The sequence below is a fragment of the Diaporthe batatas genome (assembly GCF_019321695.1).
Source record: "Diaporthe batatas strain CRI 302-4 chromosome Unknown Contig00009, whole genome shotgun sequence".
NCBI lineage: Eukaryota > Fungi > Ascomycota > Sordariomycetes > Diaporthales > Diaporthaceae > Diaporthe > Diaporthe batatas.
In genome coordinates this window covers 25,200-52,738 of record NW_025408556.1, presented here as the reverse complement: position 1 = coordinate 52,738, position 27,539 = coordinate 25,200, and the positions used below count along the sequence as shown (strand labels likewise).

At 58.6% G+C, this 27,539-nt stretch overlaps 8 protein-coding genes across 8 annotated transcripts; 7 read left to right on the top strand and 1 right to left on the bottom strand.

Annotated features, from left to right (window-relative positions):
- The first annotated feature begins 1,816 nt into the window (after positions 1 to 1,816).
- KVR01_007714 (uncharacterized protein) lies at positions 1,817 to 7,235 on the top strand. Its single transcript, XM_044788978.1, has one exon. The coding sequence runs from the start codon at positions 2,583 to 2,585 to the stop codon at positions 6,801 to 6,803; it is 4,221 nt and encodes a 1,406-aa protein (XP_044642692.1). The 5' UTR covers positions 1,817 to 2,582; the 3' UTR covers positions 6,804 to 7,235.
- Positions 7,236 to 7,366: 131 nt separating this feature from the next.
- Positions 7,367 to 10,278, top strand: KVR01_008322 (ssDNA-dependent ATPase MGS1). Its single transcript, XM_044785121.1, has one exon. The coding sequence runs from the start codon at positions 7,541 to 7,543 to the stop codon at positions 9,329 to 9,331; it is 1,791 nt and encodes a 596-aa protein (XP_044643300.1). The 5' UTR covers positions 7,367 to 7,540; the 3' UTR covers positions 9,332 to 10,278.
- A 1,828-nt stretch (positions 10,279 to 12,106) lies between these two features.
- KVR01_007743 (pheromone-regulated protein PRM1) lies at positions 12,107 to 14,281 on the top strand (the record flags this gene model as incomplete). Its single annotated transcript, XM_044786195.1, has 2 exons — positions 12,107 to 14,037; positions 14,143 to 14,281. The coding sequence occupies 2 exons, from the start codon at positions 12,107 to 12,109 to the stop codon at positions 14,279 to 14,281; spliced, it is 2,070 nt and encodes a 689-aa protein (XP_044642721.1).
- A 423-nt stretch (positions 14,282 to 14,704) lies between these two features.
- On the top strand, positions 14,705 to 18,625 carry KVR01_008155 (tryptophan synthase TRP5). Its single transcript, XM_044784091.1, has 6 exons — positions 14,705 to 14,929; positions 15,015 to 15,102; positions 15,174 to 15,244; positions 15,298 to 15,530; positions 15,599 to 16,505; positions 16,574 to 18,625. The coding sequence occupies exons 1-6, from the start codon at positions 14,882 to 14,884 to the stop codon at positions 17,375 to 17,377; spliced, it is 2,151 nt and encodes a 716-aa protein (XP_044643133.1). The 5' UTR covers positions 14,705 to 14,881; the 3' UTR covers positions 17,378 to 18,625.
- KVR01_008355 (mitochondrial 54S ribosomal protein YmL24/YmL14) lies at positions 17,638 to 18,408 on the bottom strand (the record flags this gene model as incomplete). Its single annotated transcript, XM_044782505.1, has 1 exon — positions 17,638 to 18,408. The coding sequence occupies one exon, from the start codon at positions 18,406 to 18,408 to the stop codon at positions 17,638 to 17,640; it is 771 nt and encodes a 256-aa protein (XP_044643333.1).
- Positions 18,626 to 18,739: 114 nt separating the features above from the next.
- KVR01_008126 (uncharacterized protein) lies at positions 18,740 to 20,827 on the top strand. The gene is made up of 2 exons (XM_044792808.1): positions 18,740 to 18,961; positions 19,030 to 20,827. Exons 1-2 carry the CDS (start codon positions 18,809 to 18,811, stop codon positions 19,855 to 19,857), a joined length of 981 nt encoding a protein of 326 aa, XP_044643104.1. The 5' UTR covers positions 18,740 to 18,808; the 3' UTR covers positions 19,858 to 20,827.
- Positions 20,828 to 21,828: 1,001 nt separating this feature from the next.
- On the top strand, positions 21,829 to 23,790 carry KVR01_007784 (uncharacterized protein; the record flags this gene model as incomplete). The annotated part of the gene is made up of 4 exons (XM_044790942.1): positions 21,829 to 21,933; positions 22,117 to 22,331; positions 22,394 to 23,218; positions 23,277 to 23,790. The coding sequence occupies 4 exons, from the start codon at positions 21,829 to 21,831 to the stop codon at positions 23,788 to 23,790; spliced, it is 1,659 nt and encodes a 552-aa protein (XP_044642762.1).
- Positions 23,791 to 24,843: 1,053 nt separating this feature from the next.
- KVR01_008128 (uncharacterized protein) lies at positions 24,844 to 26,003 on the top strand (the record flags this gene model as incomplete). The annotated part of the gene is made up of 3 exons (XM_044788632.1): positions 24,844 to 24,981; positions 25,052 to 25,772; positions 25,867 to 26,003. The coding sequence occupies 3 exons, from the start codon at positions 24,844 to 24,846 to the stop codon at positions 26,001 to 26,003; spliced, it is 996 nt and encodes a 331-aa protein (XP_044643106.1).
- Positions 26,004 to 27,539: the final 1,536 nt, after the last annotated feature.

Sequence of the window (27,539 nt, the reverse complement as noted above, 5' to 3'; positions counted from 1 at the left end):
AATTTAATTTTTTAAAAAATTAATATATTTTATAATTATTATTAAAAAATATTAATAAAGGAATAGTTTTAAGGTATTAAGGATTATTTAAAGTATTATTTTAAAGTAAAAGGGAAAGTTTAGTAACTATTTCTAAAAACCCCTAGGGGAGCGCTATAGTAGTGTCTTATTAGGATATTACTAGAGATAGATTACAAGATAGGAGATCTTAATTAGAAGTATGAATAAATACTGCTGGCCGGCAAAAACTATATCATGTCTACCTTATTCCTAAGTGTCCGCAATTCCAGGCAGCTAGCTACCAGGCGGACATGGACACATCGGCAGCGTGTCTGTTGCCCATTATGTATGTGAGGCCTTAAGATGGGGAGCTGTGATTTCGAGGTTCAAGCGTACTGATCTCCGTTCTTCCGTGCCCTTACGTGCTCTATTTTTCTACCCGCCCTCTACGTGACCCGATAGGCCCAGTTCTCTGTACATGGCCAGTCTACCCATATCTACACTTACTGTGGGTCTGGAGCTACAATCGAAGCATGCACTGCTAGTGGTATCCGGCGTCCTGATTTCAGCTTCGATACAGCGGCAGTCGGATCCGTTCATGTCAAAAGATGACGAGGACAGTGTGAAGGCAGCAGCAACTTGGATCCGCGCTGCGTACATAGTAGAGAGAGAGGCTAGAGGATACCTACCTACCTACTAAGTACCTACCTACCCGGGTAGGTAGGTAGGTAGGTAGTGAGGGACACTGGCCCAGTAAGGAAGGCCGCTTCTAAGGAGACAAGAGTTCTTGACGCGGCTGAGTGACAGGAGGCCCTCTGCGAGTGTCGGCAGGTATGGCTCGAGTGACTGACTGCGCGACTGGGAGGCGGTGCCGTACTGCCGACCACAAATCAAGTATCGAGGACGCCACAAGATACTCCATGTCGAGACAGGTTATGCGTCAAGATGACGGACACGTATATCTTATCTGGCAGGTCATCCTGCAAGCCTGCCCGGGGCCGGGTCTGAACTTCGCACAGCTGCACGACTCACCACCTCATTTCAGACATGCAAGGTTCTTGGAGGGTGTTGAGATTACGAGGCAAGGGATTGAAATGAGGGCGCCACTTGAGGGCAAAAGATGCTTTACCCAAGCACCAAGGTAAAGAAGGCCCTGCTTGCCACCGGGGAGCATGTCACACAAGCATACAGGCACGAGGAAGAGACTGAAGGGCTCGGTAAGACTCAAAATAGCAACCATGCAGTTCATGGTACATATTGCAGCGCGTGCTGGTGCTTATCCGGAACAAGCCGAGATCTGCACAGGCCAGGCGGCGGTTGTTTGATTTGAGGCCATGGACGTGTTGCCCGGTTGTGTATTGCTGTTGGGCGCTGGCGACACGCGACGAGATGGACTGATAGATAAGCAGGTACAATATATCCATGTAATGTACCGGGCCCACGGTCTCAGACGCTGTATAGAACGTCTCTGTGCATTGCATGCATGCTGCGTGGCCTGGTGCGGGAGCCCACTCGGACGAGTAGGTCTTATCAGCAGCGGGAAGTGAGTGCAACGCTGGGAAGGAAGCTCATACAAGAGGTTGCAAAGTGCAAAGCCACCTGCCAGCCTGCATGCATGTCGTACCCAGGTAGGTACCCAGGTACCTAGGTAGGTAGGCAGGTAGGTTTGTGTGTACTCCGTACAGCACACGGCAGTGACAGCGAAAGCAGCCACACCCATGTCCCACGTTGGATGGAAACGGGCCTGCCAAGGCCACGAGACAAAAACCCTGCGAGGCCTTATCAAACCTTGTAGCCGTCACCGTCACCCATCACCATCACCATCACCGGGGGAAGCGGTTGCGAAAAGAAACTCGACAGTAAAAAGCAAGATTAGAACCAGCCCATGCGTCAGGTACCTAACGTAGCGCCGGTACATGGCATGTACCTCTTTGTCGCTCATCCTGCCCCTTCCCCCTCCAGCAGCACCTGCCCAGATCCAACTCCAATCCAGATCCCAAGCCCAAACCCCAGATCCATGCCTCTCGCCCACAGCTTCCTAGGTACTCAGGTACCTGGGTAGACGCTCAGGCCATGCCCTGCCGGGCCGTTTCTCAGCAAACACGAGCATCAGACAAACACTAGCCTCGCCTTCTACCATTTTTCCCGCCGCCCCCTTCCCAGCCCTTGACTGGACTGTCCCAGACACGCAACGCCAGAACACCAGGACGCCATATTCGGGCTCGAGGACCAGCGCAAGAGGGCAGAAACGGCCACAGCCGCAACCACGCCGGGTGCCAGGACAAGCACGGGGACAAGGGCGATATCACGCTCCAGACCATGTCCTTCCCAGCCGGACACAGACAACTGCTGCTGCCTCTATCTCCCCACGACCGCGACTCGGCTGCTCACCCACTGGCTACCTAGCCACCCCTAGGTAGGCACACGCTGGCTGCTTGCTTCGTTGCACCTTTCATGAAACCGCACCGCATCGCTCCCTCCCCCGCGCCCCCAAGTGGCCTGCCATCACAGTCGCGTCAGCAACCCCCGGCGACGTGATTCGCGCACTGCTGCTCCGCCGCTCCGCCTGGCCCGCCGCAGCAATGCATCACGACGTCGGCACGCACGGTGTCGACGCCCACCCACAACCCAGTCCCGCGGAGCCACAGGTACACGAGCCACAGGTCCACGAGCCGTCAACACGAGCCACCGGCCCCATCGCTGCGCTTGCCAATGGGGCCTCCGATATTGGCACCTCTGGCCCTGCACCCACCATGCCAGCCGACAATGATGGCGCCGAAAAGGGGCAAACAAGTTTCTCGCCGGCTTCGCCATCCACGCCCTCCAGTCTCGACTCAGGTTCCAATCCTCGTCACTCGCTCGACCACCCTCATCCCCTCCACCAGGATCAAGATATCCTGTCCAGCCCCAGGCACGAGCTAGAGCTCATCCCCGAGGACCGATCCCTCGACGGCATCGCCTCTCCCCCAACCGCCGCCTCGCCGCTGCACATCAGCACAAACACCACCCCCAACGCCCTCCCTTTCTCCCCCTCAACCCGCACATCTGGTGCATCCACCCCCGAGACGGGCATCATACGGCCTGCAGTACGCCGTCCTGCCCCGAGCCACCCACTGCCACCCCGCCCGGCATCGCCCTCCTCCCCCGTCGAGCCACCCCTGTCGCCCGTCATCCGCAGTGCCTCCACGCACTCCGTCCTGCGCCACCCTGCACCCGACAACGTCGTCAACGCTCGGTCCGGCTCCTACACCGGCAACATTGCTGCCCTCGAGGCCACCGCCGAGCGATTTTCCATGACGAGCAGCATAGAGGACGCCATCAGGAACGCCCACGAGGAGCTGAAGCGCAGCGACAGTCGTCGCTCGTCTATTCTCGCTGCGAGCGTCAGGAGTGCCGGCGACTTCGGCGTCGACAGCCCCCCGGGCATCGCCCCAGCGCCCTTGTTCGCGCGCCAGAGCTCCATCGTCGGTCTGAACACCGAGGCGAGGTTGGGGGGTTACTCTCCCGCGGGATACATCATGAGTCCCACCCAGTCACTCACCGGCCGTCTCAGGAGCGCGAGCAAGAGCAGCGGCGCGTTGTCAAGGGCGAACAGCACCAGGAGCAAGCCTGACACAATCGACGGCGAGGCCTTTCCCAACCTGTCGGCCTCGTCAATGACAAGGTCCGGTCCGGGCAAGGGCTCTGTGCGCAGCGTGCACAGTGTCCAGAGCAACCGCTCCGGCCCTCTGTCCCTCGCTGAGATCGCCGAGATGGAGCCCCCCTCCGCCTTGACCATGGACGCGATGGACGAAGCTGATCGGACCATTCCGAACCTACGAGACCTGGGGGACGACGATGATGCCATACTCGCGAGGGCTCATCAACATGTGGAGCCAGACGCAACAGACATTGAAATCGCCGAGGAGGTGGACAGGCGGGACTCGAGGGACCTGGACAGGACTCCCATGCTAGATCACTCTGCGGATTCATACTGGGATAGCCACGAGGATGCGAATTTCCAGCTCCGAAATCCCCAGGATCCCCCTTCGGCCCGGGTTAGGGACGAGTTCGAACAACCTCCGGCTGAGCAACGACCCGGCGGCAGCGAGTCGCCAGATACCGAAGACGAGGACAACGCCTTCGCTGATTTCGACGGAATGCATTGTGATCCTGACACGGTGGCCGAGCAATTCCCTGTACAGCCAGATGAGGCTCAGTATTCGCGGCCACGGCAGAGGCAGTCGCAGATGCCAAGGGTGCGGCCGCAGTCGTACCTTGACCCGGAGACAGGCCAACAGATGCTCTACTATCCTGCGCGCGTCCCTGCCATGCTGAATCTGCCCCCGAAACTCGGGAAAGGGGTGAAATCCACACAGCGCAACATGCGGCGAAGCCAGGTGCTCAGTCAGATGCCACAGGCATCTCGGGAAAGCAGGGCTTGGCTGCCAGATCCCCTGGAAGGCGAGGGTCCCATAGACTTGATGGGTGAAGACACAACGAACTTTGTCCACTCTGGCTCCCAGGGTCGGGGTCCCAAGGACACCCTCGTCGGCCCTGGAGAGTTGGAGCCCTCCCCCCGTGGACCATCAGTAGATGCCCCCGAAGTACAACCGCTGCGGCGTCCCGGCAAGCTGCGAGAATCGGGCCAGCGCGGTTCTCGCATGGACCTCTCAGAGCTTCCACCGCAGTTGCGTGCTAGCGTCTTTTTCGACATGCCCGGCGAGAGCCCAAAGATAGAAGTGAAGGATGGGTCCGCCATGAAGACGCTTGACAGCATCCTAGATGCAGCAGCGTCGGCGCCTGTCAACGCTTTCACAGACCATGCCTTTGCTGGTCGTCTGGGACCTGAGGTCTATGGGCTTGGCAACAGAACCAACCGCAAGAGCAGGATGATGTCGGCAGCCGATGACGCGGGTGAGTGTGAACGCGGCCCTGTGGCCTCGAAGAGCACGGCGTCTCTCGCCGTGCCAGAGGCAGAGAAGCGGAAATCTGTCTGGTCTCTACTGGCAGGGCGCAGCAAGTCCAAGAGCAGTGCCAATCTCATCGCCGACAGAGACGAAGACGCCCGCTCGAGGCTGTCTGGCTCAGGCCGTGGCGAGAGGGACTCATCTCCCGAGGCCGATGAGCGCTCAGCTTTGGCACCTGACGAGGAGAGAGAGGGCTCTGACTCCGAGGAGGAGCAAGTCTACACTGGTCCCCCCACGACTCTCTTGGCAGAGTTACAGCTGCGCAAACAGCAACACAAGAATCGCACCCGCAACCCGCTAAACAACGCCAACGGCCTTCACAGCACGCTATTGGAGCTTGACGCCGTTGCACAGATCGAGGCTCGGTCTCGCAAGAACAAGAAGGTCAACCTTGCGTGGGCTGCCGATCCGGACGATCTGGAGGAATCGGACGACGAAGATGTGCCACTCGGCTTACTGGCAGCCAAGAAGCAGATCGGGCCAAACGCCACCGAACGCGACCTGGCCGTGGCCGCTCAGGAGATCAGCAGGCCCTTGGGCCTGATGGAGAAACGTGACCTGGAGGACAACGAGCCCCTGTCTCGTCGGCGCGACAGGCTGCAGGGCAGGGAGGTTGCACCAAGCATGTACCTCCAGCCGGGGGTGAACGGGACCAGAATGACGCTGATGCCGGGGACCCACAGCCCACGCCTCCTGCAGCCTACGAGCCCCGGCGCGTCCGGACCACACTCCCGAACTGCAAGCATGGTAAGCCAGGGGCAGGCGGCGGAGGAAATAGAGGGCGAGACTCTTGGTCAGCGGATAAAGAGGCTTCGTGCCAAAGAAGAAGGCGAGAGCCCGCTTCCGAGTGCCAGGCCGGTCAGCACGGCATTCTCGACTGAGCTACTTGGCGAGCTGGGAATAGGCGGTGAGGAGGACGACAAAATCGCACAGAACGTAGACAAGGGGAAGGGCAAGGAGCCCCAGGCACCACCAGCCGAGGAGGAAGAGACACTGGGTCAGCGCCGGCGGCGACTACAAGCGGAGCGCGAAGCCCGCGAGCAGGAGATGGGAATTCGAGCTGTGTCGGGTGACAGCCAAAGAGGTGCGGTCTCGAGCCGTCTAGACATGGCGGACGTGCTCCGCGCGAACCCAATGGAGGGCCCGCAAGGCAGGGTGGACCCCCGCGAAGCAGAACGACTCCGGAAGGAGGCCGAGGCCGCGCGCGTGGTACGCGAGCAATCTGAAAAGATGGCGGCATTCCGAGCGCAGGTTCCGCACAGGCAGCGAGACCCTAGCGGCGGGGTTATGAAAGCAGGCGGCTACCAAGGGGGCAGGTTCAACGACAGCAGCGGTGGCCACGGCCTGGTCGGTGTGCTCGGACAGCCCCAGGGCCACAACCTCAGGGCGAGCATGAGCATGGGCCAGCTTGGGCAGGGCGGGCAGGCCGTGATGGCAGGCGGCATGGGCGGCGCGCGCATGGGGCCGCAGCGAAATGCGACGAACCTAATTGGTGCTGCTGGCAACTACGGCAACCCCAACGTCGGACCCGATGGCATGAACCCTGTCTTCTCGAAAGGCAACACCTTTGGGCGAGGGTACAACGGCGGTCTACTGCAGCAAGCGCAGTATCAGGAACCCAACCCCTTTGTCAACGGCAGCCTACTCGCGTCAGGAGGGTACGGTGCCTTTGGTGGAGGGATCGGACAGGCGGGTGGCTACGCGCACAACCAGACGGCGTACGGGGCAGGAGTTGGATTGTCTGGCGGTCTGCACGGCGGCTATGGGATGCAGGCCGGCGCACCACTCAACATGGGCCTGAACCCGCCGGGTCATTCCGACCGTGTCGAGAGCTGGAGGCAAGGCATCCGATGAAGTGAGGTAGGGATCTGGGCTATCTAATTGCCCCTGGCCGGCCAGCTACGGGGCTGGGCGGGGCTGGGAACGAATACAGAGAGGTGGGAGGGGACATTAGCATCAACCGGCATTACACGGGACGGCAAGTTACAATATGGGATTACTACTCGGGACGGGAATGCATCTATGTATACGAGCGTTGGGACTTTGCATTTGCGGCGGCGTCTGGGCCTCTCTGGCGAGAAAGGATCGAGAAAGGACGGAGATGGTCAGGGAGGGAGGGCCAACCCTGGCTGGGTCGTCGAGCTTGCGTACACAAGTGTAGGGCACATACGCATGTGGGTATATGCATATATGTGTGTGTCCCGCTGCGCATGTGCATGACACATCTAATTCTTAAAATTATCACCAGATATATCAACAAGCGCACGCCACTGGCGTTTCGAACCATAGCTGCCCGTGTGCGTGCCGGGCTGGTCGTGTGGTGGTTAGCATTGACATTGTTTGGCTGCCCTTTGAGTTAGCCTGGTCTGCAGCAGGGGGGGGAGAGGACGTGGGGGGCCGCCGGGGGGGGGGACTTTCTCGAGGCGCGTCACAACGTGCCAATTTACGCGTGTCTGGACCTCAACTTCACTTTCCCACTCCCGCCCAGTCTCGAGTTCAACTTGACCAAACCCCGGGCCCGGCCTCGAACCCAGCTTTCCCATACCCTCGTGCACGCAAGAGGGCCTTGATCCCCCAAGTCGCTCGCTACAATGGTGCTCTGTCCAATATGCAATCAAACTGTCAAATCGTCCGAGATCAACAGTCACATTGACTCGGGCTGCACGACCTTTGTCGTCGACGCCGCGCCCGTTGCCACCAACACAAGCAGCAACACCGGCTCCAATCCCTCGTCATCGCAGGCTCACCCACAAACACAACCCCCGTTGCAGGCACAACAGCAGCCGCAGCCCCCAGGCCCCCCTCCCCCGTCCACCATGAAGAGGTCTGCCGCCGACTTCTTCGCCACGCCCGCTGCAAAACGCCAGGCCACCTCCTCCTCCAAGGTCCTAACCCCGGTCGTCAACGGGTCGAGCGCCCCCACGCCCCGGCCATCCCCCGGCTACTCGGCTGTCAAGACCATCGGCGTCAAGAGATCCTTCGACCAGGGGCCGGGCAGCTCGCCGCCTGCCCACGCCGCTGGCGGCGGCTCCCCTCAGGACACCCCCATGGCCGAGGCCCAGCCTCTGTCGCTGCTTGCGCCGCCTGTCAAGAGACACAAGTCCAACCCTAACGCTCCTCTGGCGGAACGAGTACGACCGACCACCCTCGACGACATCGCCGGCCAGGACCTCGTGGGGCCAAACGGCGTCCTGCGTGCCCTGATACAGTCTCAGTCCTTGCCCTCTATCATCTTGTGGGGCGGCTCAGGCACAGGCAAGACCACCATAGCCCGCGTCATTGCCAATATGGTCGGAAGCCGCTTCATCGAGATAAATGCAACCTCCAGCGGTGCTGCCGAGTGCAAGAAGCTGTTTCAGGACGCTGCCAACGAGCTCTCGCTCACCGGGAGGAGGACAATCATCTTTTGCGACGAGATACACCGCTTCACAAAGGCCCAGCAGGACGTCTTCCTCAAGCCTGTCGAGGCCGGCACCATCACCTTGGTTGGGGCCACCACCGAGAACCCGTCCTTCAAGATCCAAGCCGCCCTCCTGTCCCGTTGTCGGACCTTCACCTTGCAGAAGCTGTCAAACGAGCACGTCCGGGGCATCTTGACACGGGCCCTGAAGCACGCCTTCGAGGACGACACCTCCAGGCTGCCGCCCCTGGTCGACGAGGAGCTTCTCGCCTATCTTTCCGCCTTCGCCGACGGTGACGCCCGGACAGCGCTAAACCTCCTGGAGCTTGCCATCTCGCTTGCGACCAAACCGCCCGCGGACCCGTCTTCGCCACTCACAAAGGACGACATCAAAGCTGCGCTCACCAAGACCCTGGTATACGACAGGGCCGGCGACCAGCACTACGACACGATATCGGCCTTCCACAAGGCGGTGCGCGGCTCTGACAGCGACGCCGCACTCTACTACCTCGCACGCATGTTGCAGTCGGGCGAAGACCCGTTGTTTGTCGCCCGGCGCATGGTGGTCATTGCATCCGAAGACGTGGGCCTTGCTGACAATTCGCTCTTGTCTCTCGCCACGGCGACTTATACCGCGGTCGAGAAGATCGGTATGCCAGAAGCCCGCATCCCCTTGGGCCACTGCGCAACCGCGCTGTGTCTCGCGCCCAAGAGCACACGTGCCTACCGCGGGCTCAACAATGCCTATGCCGCGTTGCGCGAGCCGGGTGTGGCCGGCCTGCCTATTCCCATACACCTGAGGAACGCGCCAACTCGGCTGATGAAGGAGATGGGGTACGGGAAGGAATACAAGTACAATCCCAACTACAAGGGCGGCAGGGTCAGGCAGGATTACCTACCTGACCAACTGCTGGGACGGAGGTTTCTAGAGGACAGGGACCTGGGGACAGAGGTCGACCCTGATTTGGATATGGAGGGTTGAGGCTCTCGGTTGCCAGTTGCTCGGCCAGTTGAGACAAAGCGTCTATACAAGCATAAAAGGCGTCTTGGATACCGATCTTGGTCTCTGAATATCTCGCCATCATTGCCAAGCAAGATAGAGACTGTTTGGACTGCGGGAGGGTGAGCCAGGTGCATCGTACGCATCTCCCCGCCAGAGGAGGCGCAATGGTGCAGGATAACGGTCTAGGAACCATTCGTATCTGACTCATGAGCACTGTGATGGGCTCTCTTCGGTGTTGGTCTCGAGATTCGATCCACCGCCCCGGTGTCGCAGTAGATGCTGTGGGGGGGGGGGGGGTTGCTGCAGTGCGTATCACTGAAGCAGAAGCAGAGAAAGGAAAGATACATGGCAGGCGCTGGTTTCAGCGTGCCCCAGTCGACCTCTTCAAAAACGTAGTTGGCCAATCAATAACCAGGCCACCTCCTCGCCTGGACGAGCAGCCGGGTCAAAACTCTCGATGCACACCACAACCTTTTCCCGCGCAATGTCTCAGCTACTACAATTCGAAATGCCGTCCCTTGTCAGACATTTTTAAACACAGACGATTTGGTAGGTAGAGATGTCCTGCTGGCCACGGCGGCCAATGTTTTGATCTATGTCTTCGATGCCCAGCCGAATATCGATTGGCGGATGCGTGTGGCCTCGGTATCCAGGTTCGTCGCAGGATTGATGTCAACCTCGGAAGGCAGAGGTTCGAAGGCTATGCGCTCAAGCATGCCCTTTTACACAGTCAATGGTGTGGGTTTCCTCCCAGGGACACGTGTGCACGCCAGGGAATCGGCCAAGGGTCTCCTCGTCGGCCTTAGCTGCGATATACACGATGTGGTGTGGATGAGGTGGAACTTGACAGCAGCAATACTGCACTCCAAGCTCTGTGAAATGCGTGTCGAACGGCAGGATGGAGACGCCTGAGGCCACAAGAGTTGGGTTGCCCCAGGCTTTGATCCTGGCCGTTGGGACGAGAATTGTGCCCATCAGAGTTGAGCGCATTGCTCCCCACGCAAGTGTATAATTCTGCCCGTGCGAGAGCACCTGGCTTCCGCGTAAACTGGGGGTCGTGACACGAACATCTGCCTCAGCCCCCAGGCGCAAGGGCCGAGATAGTTCGACAAGATATCGGTCTTGTCCCCTTTCTCGTACCATCTAGAGGGAAAATATAGTGTGCTTGAAGCCTCTGGACAGTGGTATCGGCTAATGTCCGCGAGGTTGCACGCGTTGTCCTCTCAAGGCCCGAGGCCTGAGCCGACTCGAGGATTGTCGAGCACCTGTGCGAATACCACCAGCCCGGCCCATACCTAGGTCCTGTGTTAAATCCAATAGCACGTCGGCTTCTATTTGCCATGCTTGTGCCGATGTCAAGATCTTTGTGCACCAGAAACTCCAACGTTGTGATCCACCTGTGCGACGGCGACGAGGCCCGACTCCTAGATCATGTCCCAAGCTGGACAGCTCAATTTCATATGTGTCCCAGTCTTGGATCTGGGGAGGGGAGGCCGCTGTTGGGCACAAGATGAGGTAGTTATGTCGTTGTGTCACAAGTCTTCACACGCTTCTCGGCTTGTGTAGACCCTCAAAACCAAGGCATCACCTCCCCCCGCACATATTGCGTGGATTTGTTAAACACTGTCGTTAGGAAATAAGCATCGTCAGCACGCCTCACATTTTCTCTCGGGATACAGTCTGCCTGCTTCGCTTCCAAGATCGTACAATGCACGCACATGCATGGCGGACATATTGTTGGGGAGCTTTGATAGATTGGAATGCCGGGGCGACGTTTTCAGTGTCGCTCAAAGGACGTGAGATCTCACTGGGGTCATGTAACTTGTGATATTCATGGCCAGGGCCTACCTACCATTTGTCTTCCGGCTTACTCCTGGCCACAAGGGACACTTGAGAACAAATGGTCTCGGTGTTTAGGCAGTATGAATAATCTCATGTAGGGAGCTGCTGCAAATCTCGCCTACCCAGCGTCCTGAGCTCACCTCCCCAAGCCCCCATCAACTATTGGCGGACGCCACAACATGCATATAGAACAGGCCTTTGAGGAGCATGAGCAGCCACCGAGTGAAACAATTTAATGGACGAGAATAAATAACTACCATGCTGTCCTCAGTCAAACAACCATACAGATTGAGCCATGATCGCGAAAGTGAGTTCAAAGTGCCCTCGATGTATCTTCCCAGTAACATTCTCGGTGACTATCGCCTCCTTGAAATAAACTCAAATTCCAATCGTAAAAACCAGTGCAACTCTCATTATGTTTCTTAGTAGACTCCATCAGCCAGACCCTCGGACTTCTGTTGATGTATCCACAGGTACTGGCTGTCACTGGACAAAATACCTAGACTAATCTCTACTGTCAGTGATTCACAAGCATCTCGATGCCACTCCAAACGATGACTCCAACCCCCACTCACCTGGACACATTCTGCCCTTCATATATATTCCTTCATACCCGTCTAACCCATAAGCCTATCGTTCTGTTTCTACTTGCCACCAAGCATGTACAGTTAGCTACACATTGTGAAGCCGCAGCCTATGCCTCACACATCAGACATCCTCCACCACATACCCATTTAAGCTGGTCTCCTTTCTCTCGAACCATCTTCAGTTTTCATATTCCGTGAACTATATTTTGGACTGTTTGTCATATCAGTCTGCTCATTGTACTTCCGAATGGAGAGTTGCTGACAGTTACTTCTAGCTGGACTCAAATCTTCCAGGCCGCCCTCAACATACCACAATCGTTCTCCGATGCTCTTTTCGAGGAGATCAGAGACGGAGCATCCCCGGTCGCAGACTGTATGGCCTGCTGTCCCCCCGTCGCTCCGCCATGAGTCCTTCACAGTGGACGAGGATAATCCGGGGGCTGCACAACCGTCCACCAAACCCCCTTACAACCATGGCGCAGTCACCCCTTGGGTTGGCCTCCGATCCCGAGTCTCCCAGGCGCCCATGAATCGATGGACAATCCTGCTTCTTCTCGTGCTGGCGCGACTCCTTATTTCTCTCAACAGCCTGAACAAAAATATCGTCGCGGCCAAGATAAAGGCCGTGTCTGCTTGCACTAATGTCGAGAATGCTGGGAGTTGGATGGCATCCACGCCTCACCATCTCTCAGCTGGCGTCAATCGCATGGCGGCTGATGGGATCACAAACGCTGTCCAGGGCTTGGTCGAGATCCTCTTGATGATCCTCACTGGGGTCCAGCAGCTCATAATGTTCTTTATCGAGCTCGAGGTTGGTCTCGTTCTGTGTTTCTCAACCGCCATCGCTAGGGCAGTCCTCGAGCTTGGCGAGTTCGCCATAAAGGGCGCCACTGAGGCGTTGAAAGCTTCCCTCCAGACCATCGCAAGCGGCCTGGATTCTGCACTCGGCGCATTGAACAAGGCCCTAGACGGGATCGGAGATGTATTGGCTACGTTGAGCTCAGTTCCTGGCATGAAAAACATCCATATTCCTGGCACCGACGTCCTCGAAGACAATTTGAAAAAGCTGCATGATGTTCCCATCGATACCACCTCAATTCTGAAAGACCTGGAGGATCTCGAACAAAAGATCAATTACGACAACGTCAAGAACGTGGCCAAAGAAGCCATCGCAGTCCCGTTCGACATGGTCAAGAGACTGCTCAACGAGAGCTATGGAACGTGGGAATTCGACCAGTCCGTCTTCCCGGTCCCACAGAAAAAGTCTTTATCCTTCTGCTCCGACAGCACTCTAGAGGGTTTCTTCGAAGCCCTGTTAAGGGTCGCCGCCAATGCGAAGATCATTGGTATCGCGTCGCTCATCACCACAGCTGTCGCCGTCTGTGCCCTCATGGCATGGTGGGAATCCAGGCGATACAAGAGGCAGCGCGACCAATCCAAGACCATCACCAGACATGCGCCGATGGACATGATTTACGTTGCCAGCCGACCTTGTACGGCCCGAACTGGAGTGTGGATGTCGGAGAAGCTCACTGGAGATCGCCGGCGCCAGTTTCTCATCAGATGGGTCATTGCGTACTCGACCACGTATACTGCGCTTTTTGTGCTAGCCCTATCTGCTGCCGGAGCCCTGTCGTGTCTGTGCCAATGGATCATAATGCAAGCCGTCCAGAGGGAAAGCCCCGGTGTCGCCGCCACCGCCGGAGACTTTGCTGGCCATGTCGTGACCTCGCTAGAGCAGGCCTCTGCCAAGTGGGCTAGGGACTCCAACATCATCATCCTCGGGTTTCAAGACGACATAAACAACAACATGTTTGGCCACGTCAAAAATGCCACCCATGCGGCAAACGACACCATCAACAAGTTCGACAATGCCATGCATGAGGGGGTCAGCAAAGCGTTCGGGGGTGTCCCCCCGTTAGAGCAGTTCGTGAACGACATCCTCGGCTGCCTTATCGACAACAAGCTCGAGTCTGTCCAGGAAGCGCTGACCTGGGTGAACGAGAAGGCCCGCGTGACGTTCCCACTGTTCGCCGCTGATGTCCTCTATGCCGACCCCAACTCGACCATGTTCCTATCTGCACCAATCTCATCGGCGACGGACGAGGTCGCAGACGCGACAAGCAGCGTAGTCGACATGCTCTGGAGCAGTCTCGTCCAGGAACTAGTGATCTCGGTGGTTCTCTTCCTGATTTACGTTGCTTACGTCTTCTTCGCGGTGGCCCAGGCGGCGATTCGCATGGCAATGGGCGGCAGGTACGTAAACGATGCCAAAGACAAGACCTCGGCTTGGCGTGGAGTGCAGGGGCTAATGCTGTAAACGAGCAGAGACCATGGAAACGAAGACAGCCCCGAATCGAGCACGACGGCGCCGGACATTGCGGCCAAAATGTCAGCGGGGGGTCACGACGGGTATGCATCTGCATCTGCATCTGCGAACCGGAACGGCACAGCCGGCGAGGATGTGGACGGCAGGCTCGTGGAATCGAGAGACGGGTAGGCAGGCGAGGACATCGAGGTTGGATATAGGTACCGAGGTACAAGGCTATAACAGTCGCGAATAACGTGTTCCGCCAATACGTCCGTAGCATCTTGTCAGGCACAACATCAGTTTAAGTCGTGGTCGGCACATCTTGTAGTTCAAATTTTCAAGTCTCTCCCAGCCAAAGCTCCCGTTTCCTGTGTTTCCCCTTTTACACGCATAGGAACACGCGACAGAGCTCCAAGCCCTTGTTCGCTTCATTTCTTGGGCGACCTCTATGGTGGTACTATTATGCTGCGTATTGCTGGGAGTATCTCTTGCCCTTCTCCCCTAACCCGAGGATGGGTGGGCTGACAGGGGTCGGCAGGCTTACAAGTATAGTTTGGGCGGGATGCAGGGGTACGTGCAGCATCCCGGTGCCGCATCGGAGTCTGAATACGGAGTAAGTGTGCTTGGTCCAAGATGAATTCTGGTGACTCAATCGACTAGATTGCCCTCTGGCCTTCTTTACCTCCCCCCCCCCTCCAGCCCCTCCTCCCTCGTACTTCATTCCTCCCCTTGTCTCCAATTGAACCCGCGAACCCTGCGAACTCGTCAAACAGGTTCAGAAGATCCAACATGGAGGCAATCAAGCAGACATTCCAACGGTGCAAGGCCGAGAAGCGGGTATGTGCACCATGACAGCAGACGCGGAAAAGCTCCTGTCCAAAATCGCCATGGCCCTGCTGACAAGACCCTCAACGACCCACAGAGCGCCTTGGTCACCTATGTGACTGCAGGCTATCCCAAGCCAGAGGACACCGCCGAGATCTGCCTGTCCATGGAGAGGGGAGGTGCAGGTACGCTGCCATCAGTTCCCCTTCCCTGCCCCTCCTCGACCGGTCACTAACACATGCTCGCCCCCTTGAAGATATCATCGAACTCGGGGTGCCCTTCACAGACCCCATAGCGGACGGCCCGACCATCCAGACCTCCAACACCGTCAGCCGACCCAACCCTTCCTGCGCACAAGACGCCTCGCTGACCGTGTCCAGGTCGCCCTCGAGAATGGCGTCACCCTGTCGAGCACCCTTCAGATGGTTCGTGATGCCCGGAAAAGGGGGTTGAAGGCGCCTGTGCTGCTCATGGGCTACTACAACCCCATGCGCGCCTACGGCGAGGAGGCGCTGTTGGACGACTGCAAGGCCGCCGGCATCAATGGCTTCATCATCTGCGACCTGCCCCCCGAGGAGGCCGTCTCCTTCCGCAAGCTATGTTCCAAGGCCGGGTCAGTCGCACCATCCCACTCGCTTCTATGGTCATGCCGACCGACCACCGACTGACACTGGGCTACAGCCTCTCCTATATTCCCCTAATCGCCCCCGCCACCTCAGACAAGCGCATGCGCCTGCTCTGCCAGCTCGCCGACTCCTTCATCTACGTCGTCTCGCGCATGGGCGTCACGGGCGCCCTCGGTACAATGAACGCCAACCTGCCCGAGCTGCTCGAGCGTGTCAACAAGTACTCCGGTGATAAGCCCGCCGCCGTCGGTTTCGGTGTTTCCACCCGCGACCACTTTACCAGCGTCGCACAGATCGCCAACGGCGTAGTCGTGGGCAGCATGATTGTCACCACCCTGCAGAAGGCACCCGAGGATCAGCGCTATAAAGCTGTCGAGGAGTACTGCTCATACCTTTGTGGCCGGACCCCCGAAGATGGCCTGACGAGGGAAGTCGGTGTTGTCGAGGCAATCTCTCAGGCCAAGGAGCCCAGCGCCCAGCCCACTGTGAGCGCCGTCATCTCAGACAACCATGTCAATGGCGACGACGCCAGCCTGGTGTCCCAGCTCGCCGCACTGCATGGCAAGATCCCGGAGCGCTTCGGTGAGTTTGGCGGACAGTACGTACCCGAGTCGCTGATGGACTGTCTGTCCGAGCTCGAGGATGGCTTCAACAAGATCAAGGACGACCCGTCCTTCTGGGACGAATTCCGCTCATACTACCCGTACATGGGCCGGCCGGGCCAGCTCCATCTTGCCGAGCGGCTGACCAAGCACGCTGGCGGTGCCAACATCTGGCTCAAGAGGGAGGACCTCAACCATACCGGAAGTCACAAGATCAACAACGCCGTTGGTCAGATCCTGCTCGCGCGCAGGCTAGGCAAGACTAAGATCATCGCTGAGACCGGAGCGGGCCAGCACGGGGTCGCAACTGCCACCGTCTGCGCCAAGTTTGGCATGGAGTGCACAGTGTACATGGGTGCAGTAAGTCTCGTGGCCCCCGCCCCCCCCCCCACAAACCGACGCTGCCCTCGTACTAACCACGGCTGCAGGAGGACGTCAGAAGGCAAGCCCTGAACGTTTTCCGCATGAAACTTCTCGGCGCCAAGGTGGTCGCCGTCGAGGCGGGCAGCAAGACGCTCCGGGACGCCGTCAACGAAGCGATGCGGGCCTGGGTGGTTCAGCTGGAAGATACCCACTACATTATTGGCTCTGCGATCGGCCCACACCCCTTCCCGACGATAGTGAGGACCTTTCAGTCCGTCATCGGCAACGAGACCAAGCAGCAGATGCTGGAGAAGCGAGGCAAGCTGCCGGACGCCGTCGTGGCGTGCGTCGGCGGTGGAAGCAACGCCACTGGCATGTTCTACCCCTTCTCCAACGACCCGTCCGTCAAGCTCCTCGGGGTCGAGGCCGGTGGCGACGGGATTGACACCCCGCGCCACTCGGCGACGCTGGCGGCGGGCTCCAAGGGCGTGCTGCACGGCGTCAAAACATATGTGCTCCAAAACGAGCACGGGCAGATCCAGAACACGCACTCGGTTTCCGCCGGCCTCGACTACCCCGCCGTCGGGCCGGAGCTGGCCTCGTGGAAGGACAGCGAGCGCGCCAAGTTTGTTGCCGCCACAGACCAACAGGCATTCCTCGCCTTCAAGCTCATCAGCGAGCTTGAGGGCATCATACCTGCGCTGGAGTCGGCGCACGGTATCTACGGCGCCATCGAGCTGGCCAAGACCATGAAGCCTGGCGAGGATGTGGTCATTTGTCTGAGTGGCCGCGGCGACAAGGACGTACAGAGCGTGGCCGATGAGCTCCCTATCATAGGGCCTAAGATCGGCTGGGACCTGCGGTTCTAGAGGCGCAGCATGTGCGACGACCCGGCTCGGTGTTGCCGGGTTCGAAATGGCGCTTGAAGAGGCAATAGTGATTGGGCGAGTACTGTGGTCTGGGCTGGTGTACCCCTTCTGTAGATATACAATGAATGCCATCGGCCACGATGGTGCCAGGGCGTCAATAGAAAATACACACGGCATGTACCCAACGGGATACGGAACCGGGCATATGCGCTCGCAGAAACTTTGTACATTTTACATTTGTGTATGTGTGGGTCGCAGTGTCATGGCGCTTGCTCCTTCATGAAGCCTTCATCCTTGCCGATGACAAAGTCCTCGTCCCCATCTATCATCTGCTGAGTTTCGGCCATGAGCTGCTGCGTCTGCTGGGCAGGGGCACCAGCGGGTATCAAGCCCATAAGGATCGCCTCTTGCAGGGCCTCAGCTTCCAAGACACCGTCTGACTTTGGCGGGAGCCCCAGGGCCATCCTCTCCGCGGCGAACCTCAGCTTGACGGTCTCGCTCTGCATGATTCTCCACCTCAGCTTCCACCCCCACGGCCCCAGGTCCTTGATGCGCTGGCTCTTGTCGCCGAGCAGGTAGTTGTCGAGGCCTCCAGCCTTGTCGATGGTGCGCAGCACGCGCGTGGTGACCCTGGTCTGGACGAAGCAGCTCAGCGAGTCGCTCCACAGCCGCCGGCGCTGGACGTTGGGGCGCCACTTGCGAGGGGTCTTGACATCGTGCTTCTCGGAGACATTGTTGCCGAACTGGATGCGCGAGGAGCCGTAGAGGCCGCCATTGGACTGCTTGTAAACCCGGCGGGGTCCATATGGGTAGGGCGGGATCTCGGGGGACCTGGAGCTGGGCTTAGGGATGGGCACGGAGAGGCCGTGGCTGTCGCGAGGCACGCCTTGGTAAGGGTAGCCCGTGGCGAGGAGGGCGGAGGACGTGCCAAAGGCCCTCGCGGCGCGATGGCATGTGGATTGTGCAGGGCAAAAGTGTGAGGCTGCCGGTCGGGCCAGGACGGTCCGCAGGGGCAGTAAGGTCGAGGACATGGCTGAAGTGATGTGGCTTATCGTCATGTCGGTGCCATGGGTGTGCAACGCGGTCCTCGGCTCCTCGGCTCCACCACACAAGTGTTGGCGGTCGTGGGTTTGCGGTCGCAGTCGCGGGACTGGAGCTTGGGTCGTCACTCGCAGATGCGTCTTCACTGCAGTTGCTGTCTCCTGGGCCGTTGTCTGCTGAGGGCCCCGGCCAAGCAGGGTCGGTCGGTGGATGCGCGTAAGCCAAAATTTTGGGACTCGCCCCGAGCCCGTACGGCTGATTGTTATGTAAGCCACGAACAACAGACGCCCCAGCAAGTGCCTTGGTACCTAGGTACTTAAGTACCTACCCAGGTCCGTCAACAAGACAGTCTCGCCGGGCCCCGTGCTGACCTTTACTACAACCCTCTGCATGATGCTGCCGCCAGTCGAAGAGGCGGTGCTCCAGAGCAACCCAGGGTTCGCTGCCTTGTACGGCACTCTCACCACCGCGATACTCAATCCTGACGGCACAACCAGGGATGACAAGAGCCACATTGCAAGGCAGAGGGCCGCCGTTCGCGAGGTGCATTCCAACTAGACCCGTCTGTCAAGTCTTGTGTGTGCCCCAGTTGACCCTTGGCTACTGCTCAGGAACTTGACACCCGTCGTCTTGTGTCCGCAAAACACCATCTGCTAGCCCAGGCCGTCTCGGCAGCCGCGCCGGGGGCATCGGAGCTACCGGGGCCTCTTTTGGACCTGTTGTTGCTCCTGCCCCCGCTCATGACGGCCTTGGAGGAGCCCCCGCCCGACACCCTTCACCTGTTGCTGGCCAATCCTCCCTTCTCGTCCCTGCATGAGCACATCCAGGGCCTCGCCAGCCTCGTCTCCTCCAGCCTCGTCTCCTCAGCTGTCCAGATCTCTCGGGCAGCTTTCCCGGCCACAAATCCCTCATTCACCCACCGCCAGGTACCCTCACTTGCGCGCCGCATTGCCGAGCTGTCTTCCCGGCTCGACCGACAATCCGGCTCGTTGGCCGGCGCTCGTCTGGCTGCCACCAATTCCCTCGCTCAGCTCCTTCAGAAGCAGACGGAGGCTCTGCTTTTGCTCGTCCGCTCGCTCGAGGCCAAACATGGTGTTATCGCCCGGTCCCTCGAGCACCGAGCCACTGGTGTCTCACTTGAGGCTCAGCTCGGCCAGGCCAATGCTGAGGCGGCCTTGTGGAACGTCAGGAAAGATGTCTATAGTCCTGAGGTCCGCGAGGCCCTGGTGAATTATTCTGCCCACTTGCGGGATTGCCGTTTGAGGCTCGGGGAAGCGATGAGGACGGCCCAGGTTGAGCTTCAAGACTACGGTGTCGCTGTCGGTGGCCGTGCCGGCGATCTGAGCAAGGAGCGCGCTCTGAGGGAGGCTGCGAGGGCTTACAGGGATACACAGAGGCAGATAGAGGACGCCTACAATGACTTGAGCCGATTGCGTTGACACGGCCCTGTCCAGAGTGGATACGAAACGGGAGCAAACGGGAGCAAACGGGGCCACGGGAAATCACCGGGACCTTGGTATCGCTGCTCCTCCTCCCGAGGGTGCACGAGTGGCCGATGTAGACGACAATGGATCGCAGCCAGGATTGCCCACTGGGCTCAGGTATCTAGGATGGCATTGGGCCCTGGTATCTACCCTGACACAGCAGCTGGCCCGGTCCGGTGAGTGTCAGCAGCCTGCTACAGAGCCAGAGCACGTCACCCCGGGATACTCCAGACCACAAACCAAGAGAGCTGGAGGTGAAAGGGGGAGTGGACTGCACAAGGGGTGTTTCGACTTATGTTGGCATCCCCCCCCCCCCCCAATCCGTTGGCAACATAGCCATTGGGGTAAGTGTATACTTGTCCCGGGTAGGATCGGGGAAAATGGCGATGTTGTGTTGGTGAAATTATCGCCACGCGAGGGATTGACGCATGCCCTACACTCATCCAGTTCTCTCTAGAGTGGAAATATTCGGCAGCCCTCGTTTCTCAGGACTGACCTGGGAATGGCAGTGGGGGCCATGTACCGAATGACGTACTCACAGCACAGCCTCCCCGGGCAAAGACCTCCTTCATGCTCGACTTATCTGTATTCCCTTACAGTATCAGATTACAGGCAATGCGAAGCCATTCCTGAGCAGTTCAAGCTCAGGCACTACACTATGTGACGACGTGTGGTGCCTCTCAAACGTAGCTAATGTCGACGTTCGTGACTGGGATAGTAATCCAGGTTTTGCACAAATTGAGCTCAAATAGAGACAAATCACCGGTGATGGACCTTGGACCCTTGGGAATGTCTTGAATGCAGTAGTCAGTGCCGTCGACGGGCTTCTGCGTGGCGGGAGTCAACTGAGTAATGGTGTCCTCGATGCCAGGGTTGACGTTGCCGGTGGCGATGGTCGTGAATTCCTGATCGGCAGGAGAGTAGGTGCGTCCACAGTGGACTTCAGTCTTGATGGTCAGGGTGGGTGTCTAATCTTTTACCTTTCTCATGGCTTCAGTGCTCATCAAGTCGCGAGGAAGGAGGCTACGTAGGTATTTATTTAACCAAGGAATTACCACTCACTTGGCTGATAAATATCATAGAAAAAGTCACGCGCTTACTTCTAGAACGAGCATACCAGTAAGTGGTTTCGTTTCTAATACTCATACATACAAAACGTATGTCACCATATGAAGGCGCCATGTATATCCTCGGACGTATACGGAATAGAAGCGAAACCACACAAAACGTATGTAGGGCCTTCATACAGTGGCTGTCCTGTTAAAGGTTAGGAGGCTGTCTAGTAGAAAAGTATGATACCGTCTCCGTGTAGCTGGCACACAGGTTGAACATCGTAACGGCAGTGTAGACCGCTGCATAGTGTGCTCTCCAAGCCAACATTTGAAGCTTACGTGGCGCTCTACGTTGGCGGGAGTGCGAGCTGCGACGCAGGTGCCAATGCGTAATATGGGATTATCCCAAGGCTAATTCTGCGCAGAGAACCCGGGAAAGTGGTCATGCGCATGGGAATGAGGAGATTCCTAGAAAAGAGTGTGGGATACTGCGTAATACCGGTACGTCCTCCAATGAGAGCGACAGCAGCTCGGACGGGAAGCAGCCCGTCTTACTATTCACTTCCATCCTTCAACCCGCCCTGGATCCTATTTCAGTAGTATATGACCCATCCGCCGCGCACCACCCCTCGGCCCCCGAGCTCGAGAGCAGTGTGTCGCAGCACGAGTGTCGAAATCTCGCCAAGAGTGCTGCTGATTGACTACAAACATCTGCTCTCTGAAAACAGACGCGACAAACCAGAATCAGGGGTTGACCAAAGAACAAATCACATAGTACAGCATCTGTTGAGCTTTGACGATTTGACGATTCGTTGACCACCGCCTCGTATTGCTGCATCCAACGCTTTTGAGATCGTTTCCCACAACTGCGACCATGATCGACCAGGCCGGTTTCTACGAGTACCTTACCCAGTCACTCACCCCCCTCGCACACCGAGAAAGCAGCGGGGACGCACACGGTAGTGGTATTTCGACCTGGGTGTGTGATTTCATTTGTCGCATGGCAGCTGTGATGAACCCTCAGTCGGTCTCACAGGGCAATGCTCTAGAGCAACGCAGCACTTGGGATAATGTTACACACTAGAAGTCCAAGGAACAGGCCCTGCCAAGATAATGGAGCAACACTTGCTGAGCCCATGGCTGACACAAGGCTGTTGGGCAGTACAATACACCAGGCGCTACTGTAGCCGCGGCGCGATCAACTGCACTCTACGGCTCTGGTGTGACTGCTCAGACAAGCCCGGAGATCCGTCACGCCGAATGGGGGAGAAGGAGGCTGCCTGATGGGCCAACCCCTGACGAGGATACGCTCTTTCAAGCCTGTTCCATCTCGAAGGCCTTCCAGAGCCTGGCCATTTTACATTTCTACAGTGAAGGGCGAGTTTCCCAAAAGTAGCCTGAATATAGGCTGCGTGATTTTCCGTTGACACAGTTGGCAGGATTATCAAGTCGCTGGACGAGCCAGTTAGGAGCAACCTTGGGAAGGCCGGATACGATATTCTCCTGCAGAATGCCGTGACCAGAGGCGTGCCCGAGGACGTGGCCGCCCAGCTTCTAGACAGAGTGACCATCACTCAGCTCTTGTCCCATACCGCTGGCACAACGGCGTCCGGGTTCCCAGGTTACGCCCCCCAGAGCGACCATGTCACAACGTCGGCCGAGGTCCTCCAGGGCGGACTGGGCGACGGCAACAGCCCCCCCGTGTACGTGCACGGCATCCCTGGCCTGCAGCGCCAGTACTCTGGCGGGGGGTCGACAGTGCTGCAGGCCATGCTGGAAAACATTGCCCGCGAGCATGGGTTTCCATCATACGCGTTGTTGATGAAAGAAAAAGTCCTGGAGCCGCTTGGGATGGCACGGTCCTTCTATTGCGATGCCGCGCCGCTTCCACAGTCCGAAGCAAACTATGCGACGGCTTACCAGAACGGCGCGCGCGCTCTGGAGGACAGGCAGGACTTCCACGTATACCCAGAGCAGGGCGCAGCTGGGCTGTGGACGACGTCTCTGGATCTCGTAAAGGGCCTGTTGGGCGTGGCGCACACAGCCCTGGGGACGCCGTCGGCGGTGAAGTTGGACGGCAAGACATGGATCAAGCCGGGCATCGCACAGGAAATCTTCAAGAAACGCCCGGACCTGGCCCATCAAGATCAAGGAGACGCTTACTTCTGCGGGTTCCAGGTCGAGTTCCTGGGCGGCGAGGATAGGGTTCCCGGAGACGAGGAGCTTGTGCGCATCTCACACGCGGGGGGCAATGAGGGATACGTGTAAGTCCAGGCTAGGACGGCGCGCCCGGCCGAGAGGGCATTGCTGACCGCGCCGCAGATGCTGGCACGCGGCGTCGTTTCCCCTGCCCAGCACGGCCGAGGCTGGAGATGAGGTTGTGATCCATGCCATGTCGTGCATGACGAACTCAAACTACGGGGGTGAGATCTGCGGGCCCATGATCTGCGCCATCTCGGAGATGCTTGATAGCGCCTTGGGGGCAGGGCCTGCAGACGGGCCATTCAGTGACAATGCGCCGTTTGTGGCGCCAGACCCGAGGCCGTCGGCGCCGCGGGCGGGATGGGCGGCGTATGAGGGCAGGTGGAAGATCAACAACCGGGCTCAGACACTCGAGATCACAACGGGACCTGGGCCGTGTGCCCGAGTCGAGTTCAGCCACTTGAAGGGGGTGGTGCTGCCGCTGGTGGGCTGCGCGAGCAGGAAGAGCGGCGGCATGTTGAGGCTGCGGGTGAGCTCGCTCAACGCGACCGTGGACTTTGGCACGAAGGGGGGCGAGGGCGAGGTGTCGCTGAGCCTCTGCACAGGGGGGGCGAGGCTCGAGTGCAGCCGGTGACGGCTGCCTCCGCGAAGATGGGAAAGTGGTGGCCCCCTCGCCTTCGGCGTTTGACGGAGACTGCCCGCTGACGCCGAAGGACGAGGGGATAGGAAGAAAAATAAGAAGAAAAAAAATTACCAGACGGCAAGGCAAGGTTGAGGATAGTACCTAAGTACCTAGGTAGGTATGTAGTGCGTGCAGTTAGTGGGCACCCAGGTAGTCAGGTACCCAGGTACCCAGGTACCTAGGTACCGTTGCCCAGATCTCTGGATCCCCCTAGTGCCCAGCGGGGCGTGGCGGGCCCAGATCCTCGGCATCTCTTACATCAAGTTCGCCCACCAAGCCTGCAAGCCCATCAAGCCCATCATGCCCATCCATCAAACCCATCAAACCCATCTCGGCATTCGCAGCTAGCCTGCAGCAGCGGATCTTTGTGCTCGTGTCCACCACTCTCTGACCCTCTCCCGGACCCTCTCGACCCTCTCGACCCTCTATTGCGCACACAGCAGACCCTCCGCCTCCTTGATGACAAAACGGCACAGGCTCTAATAGAAAAGGTTTTCCCGTCACTGCGGCCTATCTTATCCTCGGCCTGGCAGGCTGGGACACCCGGTCCAGCACAACTCGTGCAAACCTGGAAGAGGTCCCACTGATGACGTTTTGACGAGATGCACTTGGCCTCGTCTTCCGCCGCTTGGGTCCTCGACTCCCAGCAATTCCCGTGACTCCTGCCCACGATACCGGAGTCCCCTTCAAACAATGGGGTTTGCACAAGAGAATTTTTATCCTCCCCTTCTTGCCCTCCCTTCGAGAACGTCATCGGCTTTGCTCGGTGACTGGCTGGGTCCTTGTCATGGCCATAGCGCCCGGTCGGAGGCATAGGACTGGCACGCTAGGCTGTCAGGATGGGCATATAAAGGACTTGTTCTCGAGCCATGTCCTGGAGGAGGAGGTGTCGTGCACTTGTAGACCATCCTCGTACTTTAGAAACAAAGATAACATCGCCCGATCCATCGCAAAAGGTCTCTCTCTGCCTTTCCCTCGCCAGCTTCTTCACACGAACCCGCCGCCATGCCTACCTTCACCGTGTTCAAGGGCTCCGAGGGTGGAGTCCACAAGACCACCACCACCAAGCCAGACCAGCTGTCCGGCGACCAGGTCCTGCTCAAGGTCACCGCCTCAGGTCTCTGTGGCACAGACCTGCACTACGTACCTCTCCCAGTCCCGGTCCCCGTGCCACCCACCAAGCAGCTCTGCTAACATCGTCTTTCCCGCGCAGAGACATGCAGATATGGTGCTGGGCCACGAAGGCGTCGGCGTGGTCGAGGCCCTCGGCCCCGACTGCAAGCTGCTGAAGAAGGGCGACCGCGTTGGCTGGGGCTACGAGCACGACTCCTGCGGCCACTGCAAGCAGTGCCTCACAGGGACCGAGCAGTACTGCAACGACAGGCAGATGTACGCAGCCGCCGACCTGGACCAGGGCTCTTTCGCATCCCATGCCGTTTGGCGCGAGGCCTTCCTGTTCAGGATCCCCGACGAGCTCAGCGACGAGGAGGCGGCACCCTTCCAGTGCGCCGGTGCGACAGTCTGGACCGCGCTCATGGCATATAACACCAGGCCCACCGAGACCGTCGGCATCATGGGCGTCGGAGGTCTGGGCCACATTGCCATCCAGTTTGCACGTGCCATGGGCGCCCGGGTTGTCGTGCTCTCGGGCAGCGACTCCAAGAAGGACGAGGCGACCAAGCTCGGCGCCCACGAGTTCATCGCCACCAAGGGCCAGAAGGAGCTCAAGGTGGCCCGGAAGCTGGACCGCCTCCTGGTCACCACCAGTGCCCAGCCGGACTGGAACCTCCTCATGCCCATCATGGCCGCCGGCTCCACCATCCACCCGTTGTCCGTCGCCTCGGGAGACTTCTCGATTCCCTACATGGCAATGCTTGCAAGCGGCATCACCGTCCAGGGCTCCGTCGTGGCCGCCAGGCAGATGCACAAGGACAGTAAGTCGACCCCTACCCGCGGGCAGAGGCTCAAGTTCGATGGTTATTTTGACCCAGGATGCTGACACGGTTTCTTCTTCTCCCTCCCCAAAAGTGCTCGAGTTTGCGGCGCTGCACAAGATCAAACCCGTCATCCAGACCTACCCCATGACCGAGGAGGGCATCACGGAGGCCATGGACAAGTTGAACCGTGGCGAGGTGCACTTCCGAGCGGTCATCGTGCCGCAGTAGATACCCACCCCTCTCGCACTTTCTCCGTTGCCTCCTTCAAGTCGAGTCCAGCAAGGCGTTTAGTGATTGTAGTATAGACGAACACATCAAATAGAGATCATTCTGCAAAGGCCTCGCGTTACCAGGACGTCGTCTCTCGAGCATCTCTCGAGCATCTCTCAAGCACGCGAGTCACAGGGCAGCCCGCACCAGCCATTGGACCGTCACCCAAGACGCGCATTCCCGTGCAAGGGTGGGAGGCTGCTCCTTCAATGAGGCGGCTGTTGGATGGCCGTGACTGTCCATTGACTCTCTGCGTCAAGGATGGGCCGGGGTTGCGGCACGCGGAACGCAGCCAGTCAGTGGGGATTCGAGACGTTTAGACCACAAAGGCCTGTTGACGTGTCGGACCATTGTGAAAGCCGCGCATTTGCTGTGGTTTCGTTTCATCTATGAATAGCCACACCTTTGGTGCTCGATTGTTGTGCCGGGGCCGGGGCGGCCACCCCAGCTGGCTACATGGAGAACTTCAAGCATGTTCTCGGTCGTCTAGGAGGCGAGGAGGGAGGAGGATATGTTGGTGGTTGAGAACCGGCCAGGATGTCAGGCCATTACAAGACCCCGGCATATCATGCGGTCACAGTCTGACACTCCAGATTTGCTCCCTGATGCAGCAGCTGTGGAATGCTGGAGGGCTCTGGGTCGCTGCGGCCAACTGTGGGATCTGTGTGCCGACGACCAATACGACAGGTGCGCATGCATGCATACGTAAGCGTCATCGAAGCTATCCTCTTTGTGGGCTAGGTAACCTATTCAAGGAGCAGTATTCACAGCCCCCGCCAATGGGCGCAACGGCCGACACCCCAGCATGCTCAGCTTCTGTCTAGTGCGAGTGCTCAGGCGGCCTCCCGCGCCGTCCCCACCACAGCCGCAGCCGCGATCATCTTCTCGACAACCGAGGGCCCGGGGCAAAGTTCCTGACCCCAGCCCAGACTCGGCTGGGAAGCTTGCACAGGCAGCCTGTTGTTCCCGAGCGAACACTAGCTGTTGTGCCGCACCAGCAGCGGCCATGAGATAAACCCAGACTCAAAGCAACATCTTCCGCAGGTCCGGTTGGCTAGCCGGTCAGCATCGGCGCTTTCGGGGGTGTCGAGTCATCCCACCGGCTGAGCAGGCTGGTGCCTCGGGGCCGAAGCCACAATAACCTTGGGCGATGCCGCCAATCCGACCCTGCCACCGCTGAGCACACCAAGGCCATCTTGTACTTGACTTTGCTGACTCGGTAGCTTGTGTGCCCGACAACAAGGTTTGCTGAGCCCACGGCATGATGTCACTGTCACTCCTACCGTCTCGTGAGAGAATCGGCTGGCCAAGACCTCGGTAATGCAATGTTAGGGCTTAGTAAACCAGGCTCGTGCACCACACCAGATTTGGGCTCAAAGTCGACATCGGGGCCATGCAGACGCCCGGGCGGACAGTATTAGGTGGTGGCGAGGCCGTCCTGGTCTCCTGGTCGCCTGTCGAGAACAGATGCCGGGTCTCAAAGGGCAGGACATC

What these genes read in the sequence shown, in the direction of transcription:
- KVR01_008155 (XM_044784091.1), top strand. Translation starts at nt 14,882, where the DNA reads ATGGAGGCAATCAAGCAGACATTCCAACGGTGCAAGGCCGAGAAGCGG. An exon ending in GGTGCAAGGCCGAGAAGCGG is followed by an intron (nt 14,930 to 15,014) that starts GTATGTGCACCA and finishes AACGACCCACAG; the next exon opens with AGCGCCTTGGTCACCTATGT. An exon ending in AAGCTATGTTCCAAGGCCGG is followed by an intron (nt 15,531 to 15,598) that starts GTCAGTCGCACC and finishes ACTGGGCTACAG; the next exon opens with CCTCTCCTATATTCCCCTAA.
- KVR01_008322 (XM_044785121.1), top strand. Translation starts at nt 7,541, where the DNA reads ATGGTGCTCTGTCCAATATGCAATCAAACTGTCAAATCGTCCGAGATC.
- KVR01_008126 (XM_044792808.1), top strand. Translation starts at nt 18,809, where the DNA reads ATGATGCTGCCGCCAGTCGAAGAGGCGGTGCTCCAGAGCAACCCAGGG. An exon ending in AGAGGGCCGCCGTTCGCGAG is followed by an intron (nt 18,962 to 19,029) that starts GTGCATTCCAAC and finishes GCTACTGCTCAG; the next exon opens with GAACTTGACACCCGTCGTCT.
- KVR01_007714 (XM_044788978.1), top strand. Translation starts at nt 2,583, where the DNA reads ATGCATCACGACGTCGGCACGCACGGTGTCGACGCCCACCCACAACCC.